The 24,981-nt window shown below is 41.7% G+C and overlaps 1 protein-coding gene across 1 annotated transcript; it reads right to left on the reverse strand.

Moving 5' to 3' along the window:
* Window positions 1-9,568: 9,568 nt before the first annotated feature.
* On the reverse strand, window positions 9,569-15,899 carry CTXN3 (cortexin 3). The gene is given in 3 exon segments (XM_086770940.1): window positions 9,569-9,584; window positions 14,955-15,664; window positions 15,829-15,899. A coding segment is annotated over 1 exon segment (246 nt). The 5' UTR covers window positions 15,570-15,664; window positions 15,829-15,899; the 3' UTR covers window positions 9,569-9,584; window positions 14,955-15,323.
* Between the last annotated feature and the right edge of the window lie 9,082 nt (window positions 15,900-24,981).

The raw sequence follows: 24,981 nt of genomic DNA on the forward strand, positions 1-24,981 counted from the left end.
TTTTTTTTTTTTCCTTTTTGTCTAATTCATTATTACCGCCTTTAACTGAACGATAAATTGAGCCAGATGTAGTGTTTTTATTGAAATCACACTACTGCTGATGTAACCATTTGGGTTTGAATATGGAATCTTCTGCTCAGGAAAGACTAAACTTTAGTCTCATAAATGTCAATGACTGGCGAAGAGATTTTGTCTAAATGTGAGCTTAAATGTCTCATACTTACGGTTCAGATATACCATCACTGGTTTTTCATTGTGTAAGGAAAGGCTGAAAAACAGGGAGAATATAAGGAGAAATCTCTCAATAACAGAATCATAGAACGGTTAGGGTTGGAAGGGACTTTCACACTCATCTAGTCCAACCCCCCTGCAAGGAGCAGGGACATCCTGACTAGATCAGGTTGCTCAGAGCCTCATCCAACCTGGACTTCAATGTTTCTATGGGGCATCCACCACCTCTCTGGGCAACCTGTGCCAGTGTTCCACCACCCTCAGTGTAAAAAATTTTTCCTAATATCTAATCTAAATCTGCTTCCCTCTACTCTAAAACCATTACCCCCAGTCCTGTCACAACAGGCCCTACTGAAGAGTCCCTCCCTGTCTTTCCTGTAGGCCCCCTTGAGGTACTGGAAGACCGCTATCCAGTCTCCCAAGAGCCTCCTCTTCTCCAGGCTGAACAGCCCCAACTCTCTCATCCTGTCCTCATAGGAGAGGTGCTCCAGCCCTCTGAACATCTTTGTGGCCCTGCTTTGGACCTTCTCCAACTGGTCCATGTCCTTCTTACGTTGAGCGCTCCAGAACTGGATACAGTACTCCAGGTGGGGTCTCACCAGAGCAGAGTAGAGGGGCAGAATCACCTCCCTCGACCTGCTGGCCACAGTCCGCTTGATGCAGCCCAGGATGCGGTTGGCCTTCTGGCCTGCAAGGGCACATTGCTGGCTCATATTGAGCTTCTCATCCACCAGCACAGCCAAGTCCTTCTCCTCTGGGCTGCTCTCAATCCATTCTCTGCCCAGCCTGTATTTGTGCCTGGGATTGCTACGACCCACATGCAGGACCTTGCACTTGGCCTGGTTGAACTTCATGAGGTTTGCATGGCTCCACCTCTCCAGCCTGTCAAGGTCCCTCTGGATGGCATCCCTCCCTTCCAGCGTGTTGACTGCACCACACAGCTTGGTGTTGTCATTGAACTTGCTGAGAGTGCAAGTTCTATCCCACTGTCCATGTCATTGGCAAAGATGTTTAACAGGACTGGGCCCAACACCGACCCCTGAGGAACACCACTCATCACTGGTCTCCACTTGGACATTGAGCCATTGACCACCACTCTCTGAGTGCAGCCATCCAGCCAATTCCTTATCCACCGAGTGGTCCATCCATCAAACCCATGCCTCTCCATTTTAGAGAGAAGGATGTCGTGCGGGACAGCGTCAAATGCCTTGCACAAGTCCAAGTAGCTGATGACCATTGCTTGTCCCTTGTCCACCGATGCTGTCACCCCGTCATAGAAGGCCACTAAATTGGTTAAACATGAACTCCCCTTCATGAAGCCATGTTGGCTGTCACCAACCACCTCCTTGCTCTCCATGTGCCTTAGCATGGTTTCCAGGAGAAGCTGCTCCATGACCTTGCCAGGCACAGAGGTGAGGCTGACCGGCCTGGAGTTGCCTGGGTCCTCCTTGTTCCCCTTTCTAAAAACGAGTGTTATGTTCCCTCTCTTCCAGTCATCAGGGACCTCACCAGACCGTCATGATTTCTCAAATACGATGGCCAGCAGCTTGGCAGCTTCATCCGCCAGTTCCCTCAGGACCCATGGATGCATCTCATCAGGACGCATGGACTTGTGCACCTTTAGGTTCCTCAGATATTCCTGAATCTGCTCTTCTGCTACAGCATATAGGCAATCCATCCAGCCTGGACAATGTACCCACCCATAGTAGCAGGTGCCCGCTGCCTTGTCCCTTAGGCCAAGGCTACCCTTCAAGGATTTTTTTTTTTATCTTATCCTCAGTTAAGCTTAAAAAAAACAATAAAAAGCCCAGTGTGAACTCAGATTATGGAAGATTTATATTCCGATAAATTGCTGAAATAAATGCACAGAAGCTGTTTTCCACAAGTTGTGCGATGTGGTAGATAGCGCATAATTCTAGCCTATTCCTGTAGGTCTTTCCACCCCCTCCTCAGGACGTGTTTACAAGCTTGTCCTTTCTCTAGCAGTGGGCATGTTGAGGAGCACTACTCTAATACCAAGTGGGCCTGATCCAGGCTTGACATGTTTGATTTGCCACTTTACTGTGGCATTTCTTTGCCATGGGAGGATTAAGTAGGCGTATGGGCTCTAGCCACTTTCATCACAGCCTCAAGAGGAAGGTGTGTGTCTGGCAGTGAGGCACAGCTGACATGGTATTGCATGCACTGTTCCAGCTACTTCTGATAGACAAAATTGTCCCTTGGGGCTATGGAGAGCTGTAGAGAAACTGAGGCAGTCTAGCTGCACTTCTCTGCAGCAAAAGAAACATCAGTTGGTCTCACTACTAGAAAGATGCAAGCGAAGTCTTAAATCACTGATATTTCCCATCATATGTCTAGCCTAAACTCTGGTAAGCACAAAGAGGGGGCTAGGAGAGTGCTTAACCAAGTACTGTTGTAGAAAAGTAAAGAGATGGTAGCACAAATCCAATTACATGCCTTAAAATATTTCCAGTTCCAAAGGATAAATATAGAGTTGTTTAAAAAACCTATACTCAGGGACTTTATTACATATTTAGCAAGCTCTCAAAGAAAGACAACAGGGAGTCAGTAGTGAAAAAACGGGGTCACAGAACAGCCTTGACATTTATACCAAGTGAGGTGAGCAGCTCCTCAGAAGTCAACAGGGAGATCTCAGAATATAGTTGCAGAAGCCTTACATCTGTTATGATTGTGTATTTACTTTTTCAAAATCTACCCCAATCACAAATATAGTCTCACAATCAGAATAATTTGTAAACATCATCCAATTTTTACATCCAGCACTGTGAAGACTGAAAGTTGGGCAACTTACCATTTTGTCATAGTTCAGCCCCTCTCAGGACCAAGCCATGAAGTCTCACTCACTCCCCCCACCCTCCAAGGGAAGAGGGAGACATAATATAACAAAAAAAAACCTTCAAGGTTTGAGATAAGGACAGGGAGAGATCCTTAATGTTACTGTTATGGGCAAAACAGACTAAACCTGGCGAAAACTAATTCTTTATTATTAAAACCAAAGCAGAATAACGAGAAAGAGAACAAAACAACTTCTCCCCAGTCCTCCCTCTTTCCAGGCTTAACTTTTTATTCAATTATCTCCACCTCCTTCCACCACCACCCCGAGCAGCACAGGGGGGGAATAGGGAACGGAGGTTACAGTCAGTTGATCACACAAAGTTTTCTGCCACTCCTTCCTCCTCAGGGGAAGAACTCACATTCCTCCCCTGCTCCAGCCTGGGATCCCTCCCACGGGCTACAGTCCTTCATTAACTGCTCCAGCATGGGGTCCTTTTCCGTGGGGTGTAGTCCCTCAGGAACAGCTGCCCCAGCGTGGGCCCTCCACTGGCCACAGCCTCCTTTGGGCATCTGCTTGCCCCGGCGTGGGGTCCTCCACGGGATGCAGGTGGATCTCTGCTCCTGCGTGGGCCTCCATGGGCTGCAGGGGCACAGCCGGCCTCACCATGGGCTGCACCACGGGCTGCAAGGGAGTCTCTGCCAGGAGCAGCATTACTGCTCCCCCTCCTCCTTCAGTGGACCTTGGTGTCTGCAGCCGTTCCTCTCACAAGAAAAATTCTTCACAACTGGCTCAGGCAGACGCCGCTCAGGTTCTCTTCACATCTCATCTCCTCTCCACTCCTTGCAGCTGGGCCAGGCCGAGTCGGGCCCAGATGGCGCTCAGCGGGAGGCCAGAGGGTGAGGGCCACAAGGCCCATGAGGCCCACGCCTCCCCCTCTGCACCACTGCCCCCACTCAGCTTCTTCACATCTTTTCTTCTCTTTTTTTTTTCTGTTTCCCCCTTCTTACATACGTTATCACAGAGGTGTTATCACGGAACATTCTGCTACCAATTGGCTCGGCCTTGGCCAGCAGCAGGTCCGCCCTAGGCCTGGCTGAGTCCACTGAACAAAGGGGAGCGACTTCTAGCAGTTTCCTACAGAAGCTGCCACCTTAGGCCCCCCCTCACTGAACAAAACCACAACATATTGTTTCCTGCCCCTTCACACCTCTGTATTGTCCATTGTGTGCAGGGCTCAAGAGTTAGTATTTATCTCTGTCTTTCTCACTCCTACATGTGTATGTCAGAAGAGGTTTTAATTTGTCTCTCAGAATATTTTTCTTCCTGATTCATGCTGCTGCTGCTATGTTCTGCGTTAAGTTGGCAGTTTGTACTACATTGCTATCACACTTTCTAGATCTATATACAAGTTTGTGGTTTGTTTATATAGAGCTGGTAAAAAACAAGCAATCAAATAATTGATTCTTCACAGTTATCAAAGTGCAAAACAGATTGCTTGATCTGGTACTGAAAGTTGAAGAAGGGCTTTTTTGCCTTAACAATAATGCTTAATTGTTTCAAATTTATACAAAACCTTAATTTTAACTATCAAGTTCCCAGTTGTGGTAGGCCAGCAGTTTGTACTACCCTCAATTCTATCATCAGGCACAGGAGGATATTTGTGGCGTCCAATTTTGTTTTATTGTACACAGTTCAAAGGAACAGATGTGTGAACAAATAGAGCAGACTATCAGTGCTCCCACCTCTGCAATAACCCAGCCAGAAAACACACTGACAGTCCATACCATACAAAAGCCCTTCAGCATTATAAACATTTTGTCATTACACAGAGCAACTCTTGACTACTTTTTAGAAGACAGGCAATCCTAGCTGAAAGAAACATGGTCCTCTCTTAAACTCCTTCTTAGGCTTTCTACATGCTAGGACTTTCAGGTGTGTAATTCCCAGCATGTTCAGTTCTGCTCTTTAATCTATAGCAAGCAGGGGTCATCTGGCAGGAGGTGTGCTTTTTTTGCTGTCTTGTGGTAGGTCCGTTATGTGCTCCCACCTCTGCACGAGCTCTCCCAGATAGGAGTTCAGCCTCTAAAAATGTAATTTGCATTCCGTGCAATACAGCCTGAGGCTGAGGACACTAAGCCTTTAGCCACACAGAACTGATCTTACGTGAGCTTTCTTTGAGCGTAACAGAACTGTCTCAGTGAAAATCAGAGGTAGTCCTGGAAAAAGCAAAGTCAAAATACATATCTCACACACTTGTCTTGATTTTGGAACTTGAAATCAATGAAAGTTGTCCAGTCGTCTAGATCAATAAAAGCAATTAACAAAATAAACTTAAGAAAATCACAGCAGCAGTTCACAGCTCATAAGCAGACCACTCTCTTTTAGCAGCTTCTGCTTCACAGTGTAAGTGCTTAACTTACTGATCTTCCAGTGTCATGATTCTACAGAAATGAAATTTCTTTTTCAGTGGAGGGCTTGCAGATTTCAGAATTGCTTTCCCAGAGAACTACTGGATTTTCACAACTAATGAGGGAGAAGGTGGATCCTAACTGACACTTCTCCCATCAACCTTATTCTTGAACTCAGGAAGGATTTGAGAAATACACACCTCTTTCTCTTTTCCTCCTATTCCAAATTCTTGAAAGAAAGACAGCAGAAAATGACAGCTTCTCAATACAATGTTTATGTATCTTCTTGTTTTCTCTGAAAAGAATATGAATACTAGAGTTCTGTGGAGTCTCACTCATGAGAGACCTTTCTTTCAAGTAAATTTACTGTTCAAAATATAGATGGTAGCTGTACAACAGAAAGACACTTTCCCTGGGTATGTATAATCTAAACAGTATAAGCAGAGTGGAAGTGCTAAAAGCCGAAATCCTGTACACAGAAAAATAAAACCAGGAAACCTGTCCAGTCTCTGGTATATCTAGCATTTGAAATATGTTTTTGACAGGGTGGGGAGAACAGCTTTATGATTACTTCTAGGTGGATTTGCATTTCAGCAGCGAAAATGATTTGTCATTAATCCTTGCTCCTGAAATGAAAAGGTACATAGGCAACAATCATTTAACCATTACATGGGAGGCTCTCCTATTTTGCTGTGGAAAAGATCAGTTCTGCCATCAGTGCCTACGTAATACCTTGGCATTTGATAGCTTTAATGTTGTTTATGACAAAATGGTCTAAGCACATTAGGAAGACTATAGGAAGAGGTAATGAGTAGGGACTGCAAGGAAGATTTGAAAGGGGCTATAAATAAAAAGGAAATATATTTATTTTCCTGCTGCCATTACTAAATCATCAAATAAGTCCTGCTGTACTTCTCCACAAAGAGAAAATGAGCAAAAATAGGTTATCTCTAATTATGTCTCTGAATTTTTAATTTGAAAACTAACAGATGAAAATTTCAAAGAAAAAAAAATCCACCTACTATTTAATTTTGCCTGTGTGAAACAAAACCCCCAGAAAATAACGTCCATGACTGCAGACTTTAGGCAGTTGACCTTCCACTGTGATCCTTACCAGAAAATACTCTTGGAATTACTGAACAGTGTTGCTGCGAAGAAAAGAACATAAACCAGCAGTGTGCCCTTGTGGTGAAGGCAACCAACCACATCCTGGGCTGTATCAGCAAGGGTGCAGCCAGCAGGTCCAGGGCACTGATATTTCCGTATTCTGCACTAGGGAGACGGCATCTGGTTAACTGTGTGCAGTTTGGGGCTTATCAGGCATGGCTATACCTGAGCAAGTCCCGCAGACTCCAAGATGATCAGAGGGCTGGAGCACTTGATGCTTGAGGAGAGGTGGAAAGAACAGAGCCTGGAGGAGGGAAAGCCCAGGTGAGATCTTACTGCTGCCTACAGCTGCCTCCAGTGGAGGATGCAGAGAAGATGGAGGTGCACAATGGAAAGATAAGAGGCAATGCACACAAGTTTCAGCATGGGAAATTCCAACAGGATTTTTTTTTTAACCGGAGGACAATCAAATTGTCAATCAATAGGTTTCCCAGAGAGGCTGTGGGATCTCTGTCTCTGGAGATATTCAAAACCTAGCTGGACACAGCCATAAGCAACTTGCTCTAACCAGACCTCCCCTTGTCCTTTTTAACCTCTGTGACTCTGTGACTCCATGTGTTTATCAACAACTTCTGCTAATGCTGCTACTAATGTGTATATTAAAAAAAAAATCCTTTCTTGAGCTCTGGTATTGATGCATCCTTTGTATGTAACTCCATACTTCTCAGACACTACTTTTGTTCTAGAAAGAGAATGAATGTGCCTTTTCCAGGGTTTAATTTTTATTTTTACATAATTACAGCCACCCAAGTATACAACTGTCATGGAGAGGAGGCATAGGGATTTTTTGCTCTGAGAGTTACATGGATTATGGCAAGTGCTACAGTCCAGAGGGATGGGGATGCTTGTCAGATTTATCAGATTTAACTGTAAACTCTGTATCTTGGTTATCAGTACGAAGTGCCACCAAATTGCTTAGCAAAGGGTGCTGAACTGATCCAGGATCTCTTCAGCGCTGAGCCAAAACATGCTTTTCAGTGCTGTGGCTGGGCTAATAGAAATATTTGAGCTTGTTACTCCAGAGTCTAGTTGTGTTTTGCTGCACAAACTGCAAGCACAGTAGACGTCTTATATATGTCTATGTAATGCAGATGTACATGCAAACTCCACAATGAAGGCTAGAGGAGTGATTTCAAGTAGGCGTACCAAGACAGCAGCTATTGTGCTGGTTTGTAGTAGGATTTTACACTGTTGGCTATCCTGTTAGAAAAAAACATGCTCTATACATTATCTCATAGCAGTAATTGCTTCAGGTAATACTGTTACATGTTTAGTTGTATGTGATTAGCCATGTCTTTCTTTATGTAAATGCAATCAGAAAATTTAAGTCTTTTGATAAATATGAGTTTGAACAGAAAGAAGCATTGCAGAGCATGTAAGTTAATTTCAGCCCACCGAAGTCAAGGGAGTAGTTACACACTCCAGATGATAAACAATTTTTAAAAATTTATAGAATCATGGAATTATAGAATCATTAGGGTTGAAAGGGACCTTCACAAGTCATCTAGTCCAGCTCCCCTGCAAGAAGCAAGGACATCTTCAACTACATCAAGTTGCTCAGAGACTCATCCAACCTGGCCTTGAACGTTTCCAGGGATGGGGCATCCACCACCTCTCTGGGCAACCTGCCCCAGTGTTCCACCACCCTCAGTCTAAAAAAATTTTTTACTATGTCTAATCTGAATCTGCCTCCCTCTGTTTTAAAACCATTCCCCCTCATTTTATTACAACAGGCCATGCTGAAGACTTTTCCCCTGTCTTTCCTGTAGGCCCCCTTGAGGTACTGGAAGGCCACTATCCAGTCTCCTCGGAGCCTCCTCTTCTCCAGGCTGAATAGTCCCAACTCTCTCAGTCTGTCCTCAGAGGAGAGGTGCTTCAGCCCTCTGATCATACTTGTGGCCCTCCTCTGGACCTTCTCCAACCGGTCCATGTCCTTATGTTGGGGGCTCCAGAGCTGGACGCAGTACTCCAGGCGGGGTCTCACCAGAGCAGAGTAGGGGGGCAGAATCACCTCCCTCAACCTACTGGCCATGCTCCTCTTGATGCAGCCCAGGATGCGGTTGGCTTTCTGGGCAGCAAGTGCATATTGTCGGCTCATGTTGAGCTTCTTGTCCACCAGCACACCCAAGTCGTTCTCCTCAGGGCTGCTATGAATCCATTCTCCGCCCAACCTGTATTTGTGCCTGGGATTGCCCCGACTCACATGTAGGACTTAACTAGCAGTTGTGAATAACTCAATTATATCAGAGTTCCTAGTCTTTGTATACCATCCTATGTCACTTTCTCTGTCTATATCTTAATCACAAGGATATATTAGGCAAACTGTGATTTTGTTTATTATTTATGTGTCTGCTGCTATGTAAGCAGAAACACATGGACAAATCAGTACTTACTATCAATCAAATTCCACCAAACTATACATTGTAGTTACCTCAAACCTTTCATTTCAATTATTGTATATATAAACATTCTCCTAATTTAATAATACACATTTTCTATATGGTCTAAGAGAAGCTCCAGAAAAGTTGAAAACATTGCAACATACAGTAACTTTACGCTGTGTTATGATAATTGCTAGTGAGATATATAGGGCCAAAATATTATCATACTTCAAGGGAAGATGATGCATTTTGTACCCAACCCAGTCACGTTGTCTTCTGAAGTTAACAATAATTAATGGAAGCTATTGTTCTATGTTTACGGTAAGAGCCATACTGACTGAAAATAATACTCTTAATGGCATAGCCCGTAAGCTAGGTAATGGTGATATGGAATATAGAGATAAAAATCACAATTCTTCAACTATTTTAAAGCTCTAATTGATTGCTGCCATTCTTTCATTGTATAATTTGTTACCTTGGCCACTGCAGCATGTCTTCTTCCTTGATTACACCTGGAAACGTCCCTTTCTGGGCGAAGTAAAGCTTTGGCAACAAGCAGACAGAGGGCTCCGAAATCAGAATCCCAAATAGGAGGAAGAACTACAGGAAAAAGAAAAAAACTAAGGCAGAAAAATATGAAATGACAAGGTAGGGAGAGGAAAAAATTATCTTATACCAGTTATGTTTAACAAAGAGAAGCATCAATGTGTGATGCAGTCTCCTGGCACCAAGAAATCCAGAAGGTGAGCAGAGGAGACATCTTATTTTACACAACTTCCATATACACAGCAATGTTTTATGCCCACTCCTTTTTGGTTATCAAACTCTTTGCACTCTGCTGTTCATCATAAAAGACAAAATACAGAAAGTACCAGCATTTTTTTTTCACAGCTGATTGAACTTTACACAAGTGAGATATTTTGTATCTATCCAAATTGATTAGAAGGCACTAGTAAAAATGTTCTGATAACCTCAGAAAATCAAGGCTCTATAGGAAACAGGACAATTCTCAAGTCTCTGCCAAAAACTGTTCAAGGTGTAAACAAATGAAAAAGCAAAACAAACAAACGAACATCTCAACCAGTTGTAAAGCCTAACAAAAAAAATAGAATAATAGAATAGGAATGGTGCTATAAATGGTAAATTTACTGCCTGCTTTATGAGACTGGCCCCTTAATTAGCAGGCGAACTCTGTGAATAAAGATATGTTCCATCACATCAGAAAGCCTGTGAAAGCATGCTGTCACCATAGTAATGTTATGGCATTTATAGGACTTGTTAAACCTTCACAACCAATTATGCTACTCCTAAAAATTAGTTGATAAACATATATTAAACATTCATGCAGCACTAACAATGCTTTGATGCAGCTGTATGTGTTTAGAAATTTGGAGCCCACTTCATAGTTACACTGACATAAATCTAAAGTAATGCAGCTGAAGTCAATTACATCAAGCCAAAGCCATGGGGAGTCAGCTCTTATGAATGTGACCCTCTAACTATAAAAACTTCATAAATACACTTCTTTTTGTGTTGCAAGGATACTGTGACTAATGTCACAAGATTAAAGGCCTTTAGGTCTGCTTTCATGTACACTGGAGTCTGAAGTGATCACCAGCATTGGCCATGGAATTTCAAAGACAAGGGGCTCCCATTATGTGTGAGTCTTTCTCCTGTCTCTGGGGGTTATTAAGCATACATAACTCTAAGATGTATTCCCTAGATGTTGTGACTTCAGCCTTTGTCATTTTTTCCTCATATGGTAAGATTTTAAATCAATGTAGATAAAAGTAGAGAATTTCACTGAAAATCACATCCATAACATGGAAGTACAGACTAGTTCAGGGACTGGTTATTAAGTTGCTGGGACAGCAGCATTGCACCAAATTCCCCAGTTCCTTTGGACATCTGGCACAGGTCTAAATAGTAGGTTGGGTGCAGCTGCTACACCACTGATTCTCCCTCAGTAAAAAACAGAGCTCATACAAAGCAGAAGAAAGTGTGATAGAACTTAAGATGTTTCACAGTTATATCAGAAGTGAAGGATGCATGTTCTACCACCCTGTTGACTAACGCTCAGTGACTTCAACATGGGGCAGAAGCCTATGCCTCACAGATCCTGCATTAGCACTGGTAAGTCTCCTTTGTGTCTGTCTTGAAAAAGACCTTTCACTCCTTGCTGCTCCTTTTCGACTATGGAGATAACAATGCAGATGTCTAAGGGTGTGATGGGGATTGATTAGTTAGTGTCCCAAGAGGGAAATAAGAAAAATTCCTACAGTGTCAGCTACTTTTATGGTGACACCAACAAAAGAACAAGAACTGTGGCAGCCTCATATCAATGATAGAGAAATTACATCAAATCTATGTACAAAAAAAAGTCCGAAATTTTGCTGCAGAACTCAGAAGCACTGAAAACAGGATGTGAAATGTGGGAAACCAATAGCTTTTTTTTCATGCAAACTACATCAGCATGAAAAAACACCTGCCGTGTTTTACAGACTAACCGTCTTTCAATAAACCAAGATGAAAAAAAAAGAGATTTTGTGTTGGAGAAAATTCAGGTCATGGCCATGGACCCAGCCATGCTGTAGATCAAAGGTTTTCAGCTTCTTTCTTGCAGTTCTCAGACGTCTGTGAGTTGCTCCTCAGCAGTCATTGTTATGAGCAAGTTTGTTGATCTTTGCACCAAACTGAGTATAAATTCCTACCAAATAGTCTACAGATCAGAAGAGGTTGCAACCTCTACGCTAGACTTCTTGAAAGAATCCCATGAGATATTTTTGCATATGTGTAGCTCTAGTATCTCTGTGTAGAGATCCAAACCTGCAAAATCCCTGTGTGCCAATCCCACTAGGCTCACAGGTCCATGCAGCCGCACATAAGGTACCACCAGGCCTTCTTCTGAGGGCAGGTGTGGTAAAAGCTGACAGAGCTATGCTTCCCAAACTGTTCTGTCAAGATCAACCATTATGCATTTGCTCAGAGTACACAGCAGGCAGGAAAAAAAAAAAAAAAAAGTAAAAATAAGAGAAGTTTGTATTCTTATTTTGTCTTATTTACACAAAATTCTCTTATTGGAAACTTTAATATAAATCTGTTCAATTCCATAAATTTCATCTCTGGTGAGGGAGAATTTTGCCCTGCTGCCAGCTGCATCAGTCAGTTGATGGGTTCTTTATCTCTTTCAGTTAGCACAGCTATTTTTCTGCATCCCAACTTCACCTGCCTTTGAAAGAGAGCTCAGATCCAGCTAGTTGCATGGCAATGGTGGATGCATTTCACTGCAGGTCCAACACGTGTGTGCATATCCAGCAGTAACCCCTACATGGCTCTTTCAGAGTGCAGAGCTGTGAGCTTCTGTGGCTGTATCATTCTTGACACCTGAGCTTCTTTAAAGGTAGTTCATGTCCGTACAAGATGCAGCCAGACCTCTGACTGCAGTGGAGAAGGAGGCATCATGGCTGTTCTCACACGCATCCCATCTCAGCTCCATGCTGTTAGGCCAGCGCTTTCATTTAAGGGTCATGACTGAGATATTAAAGTCTTGAAATCCTCACTGAAGTAAAACAGCTTTACTCCCTGGTGTCTACTGATAAAGAGTTGTGTCTCTGTCCTTATTTGGCTTTATCTCTCCCCAGTAGCCCTTTGACTTAAACTCCTTGTAGTTAGATTGAAGAAACCAACATGAATTTGGTATTTATTAAAAAATTACACATATTTCTTTTTTTCTCCACAGTATGAAAGGGTGTATTTGCTTAAATTATATCAAGAAATATTCATTCTAAATGAGTTTTTAAAGATTGCACAGGATTTTCTATAGAAACTGATATAATAAACAAAAGCCTACACCAGAGTGATGCAGAGCTGCCTGAGCACAGCTGCATTAGCACACAGACTCTCCCTTTCCAGTCTCATTAGTATTTGAGGTCATTCCACAGTGAATACATATTCTTGTGAGATACAACAATGTGCCAGAGACTACCCGGTGGACTGGAATACTATCTTTCCTTCGAAATCTGATCTGGCTTCTTCAGGCAAAGGAAAAGTGAGCTACCATGAAGCTGAATTGCCAGCATGTCTTCAAAAAACTTCTGTTAGACTTTGAGAGTGCAAAGGAAAAGTCTCCGCCACAGTGGGGGAACTGGTGTCAGTTTTCTATCTTTGCTATAGCCAAGTTAGTTATATCCAGAGATAGGCTAACTTAAAGTGACTGCCCAGCAGTATTACATTCCCCTTAATAGACCGACTTACCCAGTGGTTTACAAAAATATCTCCTTGGAATGCTTCCAAACATAGCAGAGATGCTGGCCAGCTCAGTCTCCAAAATAGTCCTCAGTTAGCAACTTCCAAACTCCACACAAGAATTGCCTCACTCGAACACTGTGCTACGCTCTCCTGACTGGGATCATCGCCACCCTCTATAGGTGCAATTATGAGGGAAAATCTTTTTCTTTTAACATAAAATAAAATGTATAGAGTCTTCAACAAACAGACTCTGGCACGGGAGACAAATCCCAGGCCAGAGGGAGAAACGCTGTTACTGCTGCTTCATACTGACAACACGTTGCTTTAGGCAGCGCTGGTGCAACCACAGGAACATTTCTTGTATATTGTTACCTCTGGGAAATTATCTGAAATTTGAGGTTGCTTTGATCTAGATGCCCTGCCACTGATAGATATGTAGCTAAAGCCAGCCATGGCTTCTGGAGAACATGGTTTTTCTCCTGTCCTCTTCTGCCCACTCCTTCTTGAATGTGACCACCCCTGCAACAAGCTGTGCTCATCTTTCAGCACAGTTTCTTTCTGCAAAGTCATCAGGGAGCTGTGTCTGGGGCTCCGGTTGCCCTCCTGTGAACTATGATAGCCAGCCTACACAGCCACTCCTCCTTCCACTGCCTCTGCTACGAATAGCTGCAACCTTTAACCGACGAGCATGACAAGTGGCAAAGGGAAATAAATAGCTCTGAGTGCCACGGCTAGAGTCAGCACAGCCCCAGCTGTACCAGCTACAGGACTGGCGTTGTTTCTCCACTTACAGGCTGCCAGCCAAAACACAGAGGAAAACTTCCCAACTGCCTGTCATAGCACGAGTAAAATGGCTAAATCTAAAGCTTTGTCTGAAAACAGGCAGCATGTGCCTTCCCTTCCCTGCTCCATGGAAGGAGCCTGGCAGCACTAGGAGATTTTTCAAGACTCTGCTATGCTCTGCAGCGTGGCCTTTTCCCTCCTGGCAGTACATTAAATGTTGTTACCACTATAGTATTTCCATGCTGCTAAACAATGCTTGCAAACATCCACTGGGCCTGTTTAAGTATTTCTACTAAATGTTATGCAATCTTTTAAATCTCTCTTTCATGCAGATAGGTTTTTGTTTACATTGACTTCTAGGAACAGGTTTTCATTATACAAATACATTCAAAGACATTTATAGGTAGAGGGTGGTGGTTATTTATTGATTCTTAGCACCAGTGCTTCAGTCACCCAGTGGGGAAACGACGACAATGCCGTGTGACCAAATAGACAGACTGAGTGAATGCTGGAAATGCAGGGTTTGAAGTACATGCCATTTGTTTGTTTGCAATTTGACTGAGATTTGTTTGTATAAACTGTTGTAAGAAAAATGCCAAAACCTATCTTAATAGAAACCAGTTTTGGCATAGAAAGACAAAGATAGGCCAAAATCATGGCATGTCTTATTCACAACAAAAATTACATCAGTGATTTGTTAGTATCAAGTAGCTTAAACACTGCCACTAAACACTGCTAAGAAAGAGCATCTTTTTGAATATCTGGGAAAACATGGAAGAATTTTTTTTTCTCCTGAAGTTTTCTAGCTCTTTCAATCTTCTCTTACAGTATGGGAAACTTCCTCAGTTTTGTTCAGAGCATGAAAGCTAGAGTAAGAAGAGTCTTGTGGAGCTTGAAAAGTTAATTTACTACATACAGATCATAAAAACACATTCTTACCTCATTTGTAAGACACTTTCCTCCACAGACTCTTGTTAGTGATAAAAAGGCTACTGAAGAGAAGATGTGCTCTAGTGTCTCTTAGCTGATTACAAGAGATCACATGCACTACACACTGTTCCAATGCATTCTGAAGAGTTCTGCTAATGCAACCTTTATCTTTTTCCCAGTGAAGAGACTCATTGATCTGCTTTCAAAAATTTAACTTGCATTGGTATTTAATTAAAATAAAATTCATTGTGTGCATATTTCTGTGTTGCAACTCCTACACTATTTGAAAAAATGTAAACCAGAAACAAAATAAAGAGACATTCCATGATTTTTCTTTCTTTATCAGAGTGCCAATTAAGCCTCCATAACTCTCAGTCTCTAGGCAAAAGCGTAGTCAAACTGGCCTTTCTCCAGTCCGTCAAGTCCATCAGCCTAGGTTGAGGTTGGCATACTCTGGTAGGGGTCAAGGAGAATCCGGAAGCAGCGAACAATGAGTATTCCCAGGAAAATAAATAATAAAATCACAAAGGCAAATGTTGTTTTCTGTTCCAGGGTCATGCTAGAATTTGGTGTCACGTTCCCAGATGGCACTAAAGTGGCAGTGAATATCTCTCCATCCATCATCCATGGAAGCTGAAGCAAATAATCTCACAGTCACCTTCTTTTCATCATCAGTTCACTGAGGTCAGAGTAGAAGCCATTTAGATGCACTTTGCTATCTGTAGGGTAAGGGGGAAGCAATGTTAACTGTGAATAGCCCTTTTGCTTGTTTACTTCAATACAACTTTATCCTAATGGAGAAAAAAATTAGACGGAAAAGAACTTGGCAGCAGGTCTGCTTGCCTCTGTGTCATATAAAAGACACCTGTTAGAAATCCTGTACCTTTCTATTGGCAGTGCAGAATCCAGCCACTGATATTAAATGTCAGTAGACCCCAAGCTGGCAGCAACCTCTCACTACCGACCATATCGTTTGGACTGGGGCAGAACATTTCTTTCCTGCAAGGGTGAAAATGAGGGGTTTAATCACACTGCTTCAGTGTGTTGCCCACAGAAATGGCAAATTGCATGCCTTGCTGCAGGACAGATGAACTACAGTTGATGCTACTCTAAGTAGGGGAAAAGGGGTTTGAAAAACAAATGTTTGGTTTCATACACAATGACCAAAAATGTTTTGAGGTGGGATGGACCAGGATCTGCTGCAGGCCAATAAAATGCACGTGTCCTTAAGAAGGAAGACACCAACCATCCAGTCCATGTAACACTGCAGCGTTTATAAAGGAAAGGCGTAAATAATTTGTGTGTTGTAATGACAGAAGATTTAGGAAGGCAGCCTGAAGTAAGTCAAGCAGTAATTTAGCTCAAGAGCAAATGTTTCCTCCTCTTACTTAAAATCAGAATCAAGCTTACAACCACAGCTAGCAAGACAATGTTTTTTTTATGTCACCAGCCCTGCCACATCAAGAGAATTGCCAGGATTTGGGACTGAACTTGGCCATTTCTAGACAGCAGAGAATATGCTGTGCTACCACCTGCCTGGCTCATCTGCTCCCTTGACTGTCTGTCTGGGTATCTGCCTACCATTGCTTCCTCCTCCCTTGCACACAGGATTTCCCTTCCAGAGGGAGGGGAGCACTGCTGGATGCCACAGCTTAGGCATGGTCATCAGCACCACTGACATTACCTGTAAAGCATCCTCCGGAAAAGAAAGGCTTAAAAACTGGTTGAAGGACAACACTGTCTCAGCTGAACATGTTGTGCTAACGGTAAGAGGAAGGAAAAAAAAATAGAAGAACACAATGCAGTATATATGCTTCTACATGATTATAACCACTTCACTGGACTGGGCTCAGTTATGATTTATAAGCATACCTTGGTAACAACAGTTATAGGTATAAGTGGATTAAGAAAGCACAGTCGTACTGGAATATTGCCAGGATTATTTTACAAACTTAAGCAGCTTAAACAAAATAGAGAAAGTATTAAAACAACAAAAATATTGGAACTGCATGGCTATTATTGCCTGATTTAATTTATAACAGAAAAGACAGAAAGATAAAAAATGTTAACTTCCAATCTTTTGAAAGAATGTCTAAGCTACCAGCTGATAAAAATGGGGAGGACTGTCTAAGAGAGAGAGCTAAAACTTCAGGAACAACCAGTTTAATAAAGCTGACAGACTTTTTTTTTTAGGAGATGATACCTGATGAAGGAAATAAATAGTCTTATTATAAAAAAAAAAAAGAAGAAACCTATACACTGAGATAGAGTGTATCACTGTAGCAGTGATGCTACAGTGAAGGACAAAGGTAGTGGTGCTCCCTTCTAAAAGATGTCTGGTATTCTGACTTCAGAAAGCTCTTCAGCACACAGATGGGTTTTAAAGTTATTTAAGCATATGGCCTCTACTATGCATATATTATACACACTTAACAGTCTTTCCTAAAAGTGCAACCACACAATATAGTCACTATGCTTGCTGTTGCAGAGCACCGTGTTTGAGGAAAGGTTTTCCTGACATTTTTTCTAGGCATTTATCTGAATACAGTTAGCAACCTTTTAAGAAAGTGCAGAAGATGGAACATCTGTGACTGCCAGGAAAGATCAACTTTCAATATGCTGGTTTTAAATGTCAAACTTAGAATACACAAAGGGTTCTGTATCTTTCCAGTTTTGAAGAAACTTGATTTTTAAAAGATATGTGTAATTAGTGACTCAGTGATAAGCAAATGCAATTCATTATTTTCCTTTTGGGATCAGAGTAGGCAACTAAGTGGGATAGTAGAGAGAAGAGTTAGATATTCATTTTCATGCCAGTGAGCACTACTGACTGGTTTTAGGATCAGGCAAGATGTCTAATTATTTTACAATTAGCAGCTTCTCACACTCAGAATCCTGATTTTTATGCTGTAGATTAAATGCAGTAAAATACTAAAAGTACGTTGGAAGGCTGAAAGGTATGTATTTCCAAGACTTTGGGCTTCCAGACAGCCTTCTGGGTGTGCTTATTGCACTGAATGATTGCAAGATTCTTGGGGCAGGCAGTTTGTCTCCACAGAAAGGCACAATATCTGGCATAACCACATCCTTTGCCCTCTTTGGACCACTTCTTTTGCAAGCTAAAGCTTAAATGAAATCAATAACCATTTCTTTTGTGACAAAATGATTGACTATCACCACTGATACAAGCACATGGGTAATTGAAAGGAGAAGGTAACTAGCTGAAGACATTGATTGGCTCTGTCTATAGACACAAGTAATTAGGCTTGGAAGCACCTTGGCCACAGCGGTGTGGGCTTCCACACTCCTGGCTTCTGGTCATTTGCCTGGAGCAACTGCTGTAAGGGAATCCCCAAGTGCCCACCTGCAGCCCAGTAGCTGAACTAGAGCATACAGCCTGGTCAAACGTCATCAAAAGGTAACCTTTTTGTTCAAGGCATTCAGGTTTTTGAAGTTAAAATATCATTGGATTAAGTAGTTGATAGACCTAACCACACATCCATATGAAAGATACAAATTCTCAGGACTCTGAAGAGTTAAACTTGTTCAAAACACCTTTGATCCGTCTCTCTGTGCTTTCAGCATTTCATTTCTTTCAAAGTCAACTTTAATTGAAAATTGCTGTACATTTAAATGATTTCTGTAGGGCTCACAGTTTAACACTTCTTACTTTGAGAACAGTAGGACTAGAGGAAAGAATGTCCTTAATATCTGCACCTCTAGCAACAACACATTCACAGTTAAATTTTGCTTTGTTGTGTTATTTATACTGTCCCCATTTTTACTACCATGGACAACATAAATTGCATTTTGTATCAACACCCATATGTTCTTATCATGAAAGACTTATATGTTGGTGACTAGTCACAGCCGAAGAGACTGTAGGAAATGATATCCCAGTTTGCTCCGTAGAATCTTGCTTCCACTTGTTTTGCTGATTTCTGTATCCTAACCTGTTCATAAACTTGCATATCATCCCATCCGTGTAGCTGCACCAGGCAGGAATACTCTGAGACACACAGAAGCTCTGGAGCTGACCTTCAGTTGCCATGAGTTGTTCCAATATAATCGAAGTACACGCACAGATTAGCATTGCTGGCCCTGCACCTGCCAAAATACTGAGGAACTGGGAACTCAAGAAACTATTGAAGGCATCCAAACTGAACTGTGACATACACAGTCTATGTGTGCATGGATTTAAAGCAAATATTTTAATTAAAAACATTAACAATGAAACACCATACAAAGTGGCAGCATCTGTTTATTGCTGGTTTTTGACAGATCATTCACTGCACAATGTTATGTGTAAATGGCATAAAACAAACAGAAAAGGGAAGTTCAAAGGAGGAATCTGACCAGCAGGAAACCAGCAGTCACACAGGCTTGCAGCCTTGCTAACTGGATAGGAGGCCAAATTTTCTGCTACTGCAGCTAGCTGTACAGTTCTGCTGACTTAATTGCCATCTTGCCCACTTACACTTTTGGCCCTGTAAAATTTGATTCATAAAAATTACAGTTAAGCAATAAACACATCAAGATATTAAACACCAAGACTCCTTTTTAAGTCAACAGTCAGGGACATTCTTTTGCCCTTTGTTTTCGCTCGAGATTTACTGGCCTAATCTGTACAGTCCTGTGACTTCACTGGGTTCTTCACAACATATGCCTGATATGCAGGTATCCTATACTAGTGGAGCAATTGGTTTTCCATTATGAAATATCTCATGGAATGTAGCAAGCACACAGCTATGCCAAGACCATGTGCATGATTTTCCTATACCACCCATACTGGTTTCACTGATTACTCACTTCCTGAGCTACAAAAACACACGGCAAGTTTCTTCAGGCTCAAACATCTGTGCTCAAATATTTGAGCAAAGATGTTTCCATGCACTCACAGCTCAGTTGCTGTGATTGACATTTCAAACCTACCTTAAATAAACAAAACTTGATTACAAAAAGTACCAGGCTAAAAAAAATGAACTACACTTGTCCTTGTCTTGTACCCAAATATGCCTTAGGTTCATTCATACTGTATCCTGTACTGTTGTTTGCTGCACAGTCTAAACGGATATATTAACAATGCCCTTTTTACCTATACTTCATCCTTTTCTTCTTACAATTTGATATCAACCTGATACTGCCCTCCCCCTGCAGGCACCTACCCTTACCATCTCTCAATAGCTTTTAAGGACAGATTTTTGTGTGGAAAAAGAGCCCCTTGGTGCACCATTCAGCTGTTGTCATTTTTAAAGCAGGTTGATGTAGTTAATTTTAGCAATAAAACAACGCCAGAAAGGGATCTGTTATTTTTTTCTGTAGACCCTCTCCAATACCATGTACCTCATTTTTACTTAATGCACCATGGAATGTTTCAAATGCAAGCTCACCTTTAATGCATTAATGTGCAAACACAATATTTTGAACTCCTCTACATAAGCTGTGTGAGGATGATTTATACAGAAAAAAAAAGGTCAAAGTTATTCTAAAAGCTTGAATTACTCACTGCATTTGCTAAATTAATTGCTAGCTTTATGAGATACTGCTTGTGGAGATCTGAAGGTATGAATCTGTGAAAAATCAATATATTTACACCATCCAGCCATCTTTGCAGTGATTTGAAATATGCACCGAATAGACTCTTTTCCTTTCTCTGTATATGCTCTTCTCTTAAAAAGAGGTTGTACGGAAACATAGGCATCAGTATTGCAACCCTTCTCCACAATAAATATCTTAAATGTGCAATAGTAATAAGATAACCAAAAATACTAAAGCTTTTAAAGCCAGTAATATGGCTAACATCCTTATAGGCTGGATCCTACATGAATCAGCAAGTTGAAAATTTATTGTCTTAACAGTCATAAATTCTTACAAAAAAAAATATTTGCAGTTCAAAATTACAATAAATTGATTTTGTTTTCTGGCATCAGTAAAAGATGAACTGTAATATTCTTTCCAGAAAGTAAACAGGGAATACACAACAGTACAATCAGTATACATTCATTTCATTATTGTTACTTTTAAATCGAATGTCAGTATTCCTGATCTGTTACGTAGGACATAGTAATCAGTATTAGCCAGGCATATGCAATATAAAGGTTGTAACTTTCTTAAATGAATGAAGAAAATTAGACCATCAATTTCTGTGAAACAAATACCTTCATCTAGTCGAGAATGAACTTGACCCATTTGCCACTGCAGCAGTTACTGGTGGTCAAAAGTATCTTAATTTTCATTCTTCTGCACCTTTCTTGTATTTCTAAGCATAAAGGATCAGGGACTGCCAAGGAATTGTTTCAAGAGCTGCTTTTTGAAGGCTTAGAATTTTACCCCAAAAACCACAAACTAGAATGAGAATCCTATTTGTGTGTTACAAGTAATTATCTGACAATACTGTCGGTTTTTTTTCAAGTGAGGCTGTAATTTCAGTTCTGCCTTAGCAACTCTTCAATGGATTCTGCTTGGCTGAGTACAGCAGTCACCCCACAGCCTGCCTGAAACCATCTTCAGCAGAATGTTAACATTTGAAGGGTGTACTAAAGAAAAAAAGAACAAAAAAAACCCCAACCAAAACCACCCACAGGGTATTCCCATGCATTTGCAAAATCAGACCTATAATCTGCTAGTGCTTCTCTCTTCTTCTCTATTGATTGTTGTTGGTAATCTGTCTTCTTAAAGCCAATTAACACGCATTTTATCAGTCAATCTGAATATTGATTACAATTTGTGATCTCCAGCCAAATACCTTCGTCTTTTACACTTCTTAAAATGTAGTGGATTACATCAATGCCAGTGGTGTACTTTCTTTAGAAAACAGACTGACCTTGCAATGGGCGAGGATATCGTCAGTAACATTTACTGCCTAACTTCTGAATTTATATCTTGAGATTTTTACCCTGGGAGTTGTATTTGTTTCCAAGCTTCCCTTGATAAAGTTGTTTTTTATTTTGAGGGAAAATATCTAGCTGAAGCAAGAAGGTTGCCTTTTTCCTTTCCCATGAGAAAAATGAAGTCAGTTTTACAATGTCAGTCAGATAGGCTGATTAAAAAATGTAAGGTTTTGGTTTTGTGGGTTTTTTTTTTTTCCTGGGAGTTTCAACTTAAGGCAAACACACATACACACACATAGAATCCAAACCATTTTAGAGTAACAGTGTCATTTGTTTTTATCTCCTACAGGGACCTTCAGTTTTCAGATATCTCATATTTTCATAGACCAAAATAAGAATATGGGATACTATTCTCCTCTCATATTTCCTCCAAGCTTCTGGTATGGACAATAGATTTGAAGCTCAGAAGAATTATCTTCCTTTCTCTGCCCCTTGAGGATTTTCCCATGGAAGCATCCTTTATTTTAAACCATTAACCCTGCCAACACATTGTGGTTGGCAGGGTCAATGTTGTGGAGCGTGGGACCACAGTTTTGTGCATGTAATGGGACAAAATACACTTGCAGAGATGATGTGAAGCTGCCACTCAGATTACCATGATGCAGAGATGGTCATTTTGTGGACACCCATGCAGACAGCCTGAGACATCCTTGCAGTCTAGGGGTGGTCTATCTTAAACCCATTCACAATCAGTGTTTTCTGGCTTTATACAACTATAAACAAAGAAGAAAGCACCTCCTCTTGCTATTACATAAATCCTCCATGAAGGGGTCCCTCAGCACCTTGTCCTTTGCAGGGTAAGCAGGTAACAAGGGCTTTCCAGGGACCTAGGCTTGGCACACACAAATATTCTGTGTCAGTGTGAGTATTTCAGTTGCCAGCACTTTGCTTTGCAGAGTAGTAACACAAGTAGACACCTCAGTATAAACCACGAGGCAGTCTGCCATACGAACGGGTTACGCTTATGTCAGGGGATACCTCTGTCTCTACAGGAGAACGTTTCGGGAAGGATTTTTCAGCTCCTTGTTCTTATTTGCACACACATGCATAAGTCAGTCTGATGCTGTGTTCTGCACCCTCCAAATCCTTCAGCATTTATTCCTCTAAATGAACTTCAAAAAGGGTGTCCTCGGGATCCTTCCTATGCTTCCCTTAGTCTGATCATTCTGTGACTTTAAAGAGCCTACTTGTAATTTCCCGTTTTAATTCTTTGGGGATTTTCCACTTTCTGAACCTGAACTCCGCACAGCTAGATTTGATCCACCCCGTTGCTGTAGCAAGCAACTTCGAGAAGGATAATTGACAAGGTTTAGTAACCCCTCCTTGTCTGGAAGATTCATGACAAGACTTGACAAAAGAGGCTGGATTACATTCCCAGGAGAGTTCTGGCACAGGAATTTCATAACATCAGGGAGAAACTTTATATTTTGCATCTCAAATTGCACAAAGTTTCACAGACTCAGTAGCACATTAAGCAGCACCACTGCTCTGTGATCCAGGCAAGCTGGTGTGCTTTCTGGGGTGTACACTTTTGTCATGAAGGAACTCATCATCACATACTTCCTATCACTCTATATGCATTTTGTATTAAGTAGCCATTGGATTAAAAAAAAAAAAATCAGAAATGAACCTGGGAGCCACCTAGCTAGCACAGAAAAGCTGGACACTGCTGCTGCACTGTGTGAGCTGGACCCCAGAGGAGGTGTAGGGAGTGCTTTTTCTAGGATCTGGTCCCAGGAAGGTTAAAGCAGGACCCGAGAATTAGGTGCAAAAGGCTTGCGATGTCTCTGACCAAGTTGGTCAGAGAGGCAAGACAGGAGGACAGTGAGTTCAAGCAGGTATTAGCCAGGAATTGTTTTGGAACTCAGTTCTGGAGTTAGGTTCCTGTAGCCCTTAGTGCTGCTTTAGGCAGCTGAAGCTATAGGGTCTGTTCTTGTAGGGCTTGCAGTGAGTGCGTATATCCTGGCTTCCAACCACACAGGCTGCAAACTCCTAGATTCTTATTTTATTTGAAAATAGTGTGCTTCACATATGCCTTTGAATTGAAATAATGTAAAATTCTCAAATGATACCAAAAATACATTGGTATTTCAGGTAATTTCCCACAGCACTAGTAATGGGAAGAAGTTGCATCTCCAGCCACTTAATAGGAAAGTTCCTTCAGTGCTCTTCGAAGAAAGTTTTTCTCAGCCAACAGAATTAAAATATTTTCCATAGCCTTGACTTGCTTTGCTATAAAGTTGTGTTTTAGTCTTAACAACTTCTTGAAAAAGGACACTTGAATATAATTATATTTAATATTTAGATGTGCCTCAGTTCCAAAATCTACATCCATTTCAAAAAGTGTAAATAAAGGCAGCCTTTCAGGAAACTACCAAATTTTTATTAAAAGCCATAAATGCAAGCCTGAGACATTCACTATGAGTCAAGAGACACTCCTGCCAACTTTTTAATGTGTTTCTATTTTTGTCTACTCACAGATCTGTTACTTAGTTTTGGGAGGTGGAGGTGGGGGCCCTGAAGTGCTGCTTCCCACCCGTGGTACAAGCAGCGACATGCCACGTACTCAGTAGCAGGTGTCCCACTTGCAGGTCCTCTGTCACCCTACTTACTACAGAGGGGAAGGGACTGTGCAAACTTGCTTTTTTTCCTGCAGAGGTTGCGCTCCCAAATGTTTTTACCGAGCTACTCCAATCCTCGTAGCCAATGCCAAGGCCTGATTTTCTGTGTCAGGCTGGTAAAGATAAAGCAAGGGAGAAAGATCTCAGCTGATTCAGTAGCATTAACAGCCCAGCACAGCCTTCCTCTTCTCCCCGGGAAAGGGGGGCAGACCAGGTGTGTTTGGCGCACGGGTCACCAGGTAAGTTGCTTAGCACACTGAATCTTTTTTTTCTCCTGCAGATGGTTTTAATTGCCACTAACATCTGGAGGCATCCTTCCCTGTGATGTGTGTGTGGGTGGAAGCACAAGCCCATTCTGGCAGGTGCCGTGAACATCCTGACCACAGGCACAGAGCCAGATCAGGTGTCTCTTGTAGAACATGGAGGTTCCCATTCCCGCTCTTCGTCCCAGGCCCTGCAACACTACCACTGGCACTCTCTCACCTTCGCCACAAAAGATGTTTTGCAGGATATAGCCACTTGGTA

The sequence above is a fragment of the Chlamydotis macqueenii genome, chromosome Z (genome assembly GCF_036417535.1).
Source record: "Chlamydotis macqueenii isolate bChlMac1 chromosome Z, bChlMac1.mat, whole genome shotgun sequence".
NCBI lineage: Eukaryota > Metazoa > Chordata > Aves > Otidiformes > Otididae > Chlamydotis > Chlamydotis macqueenii.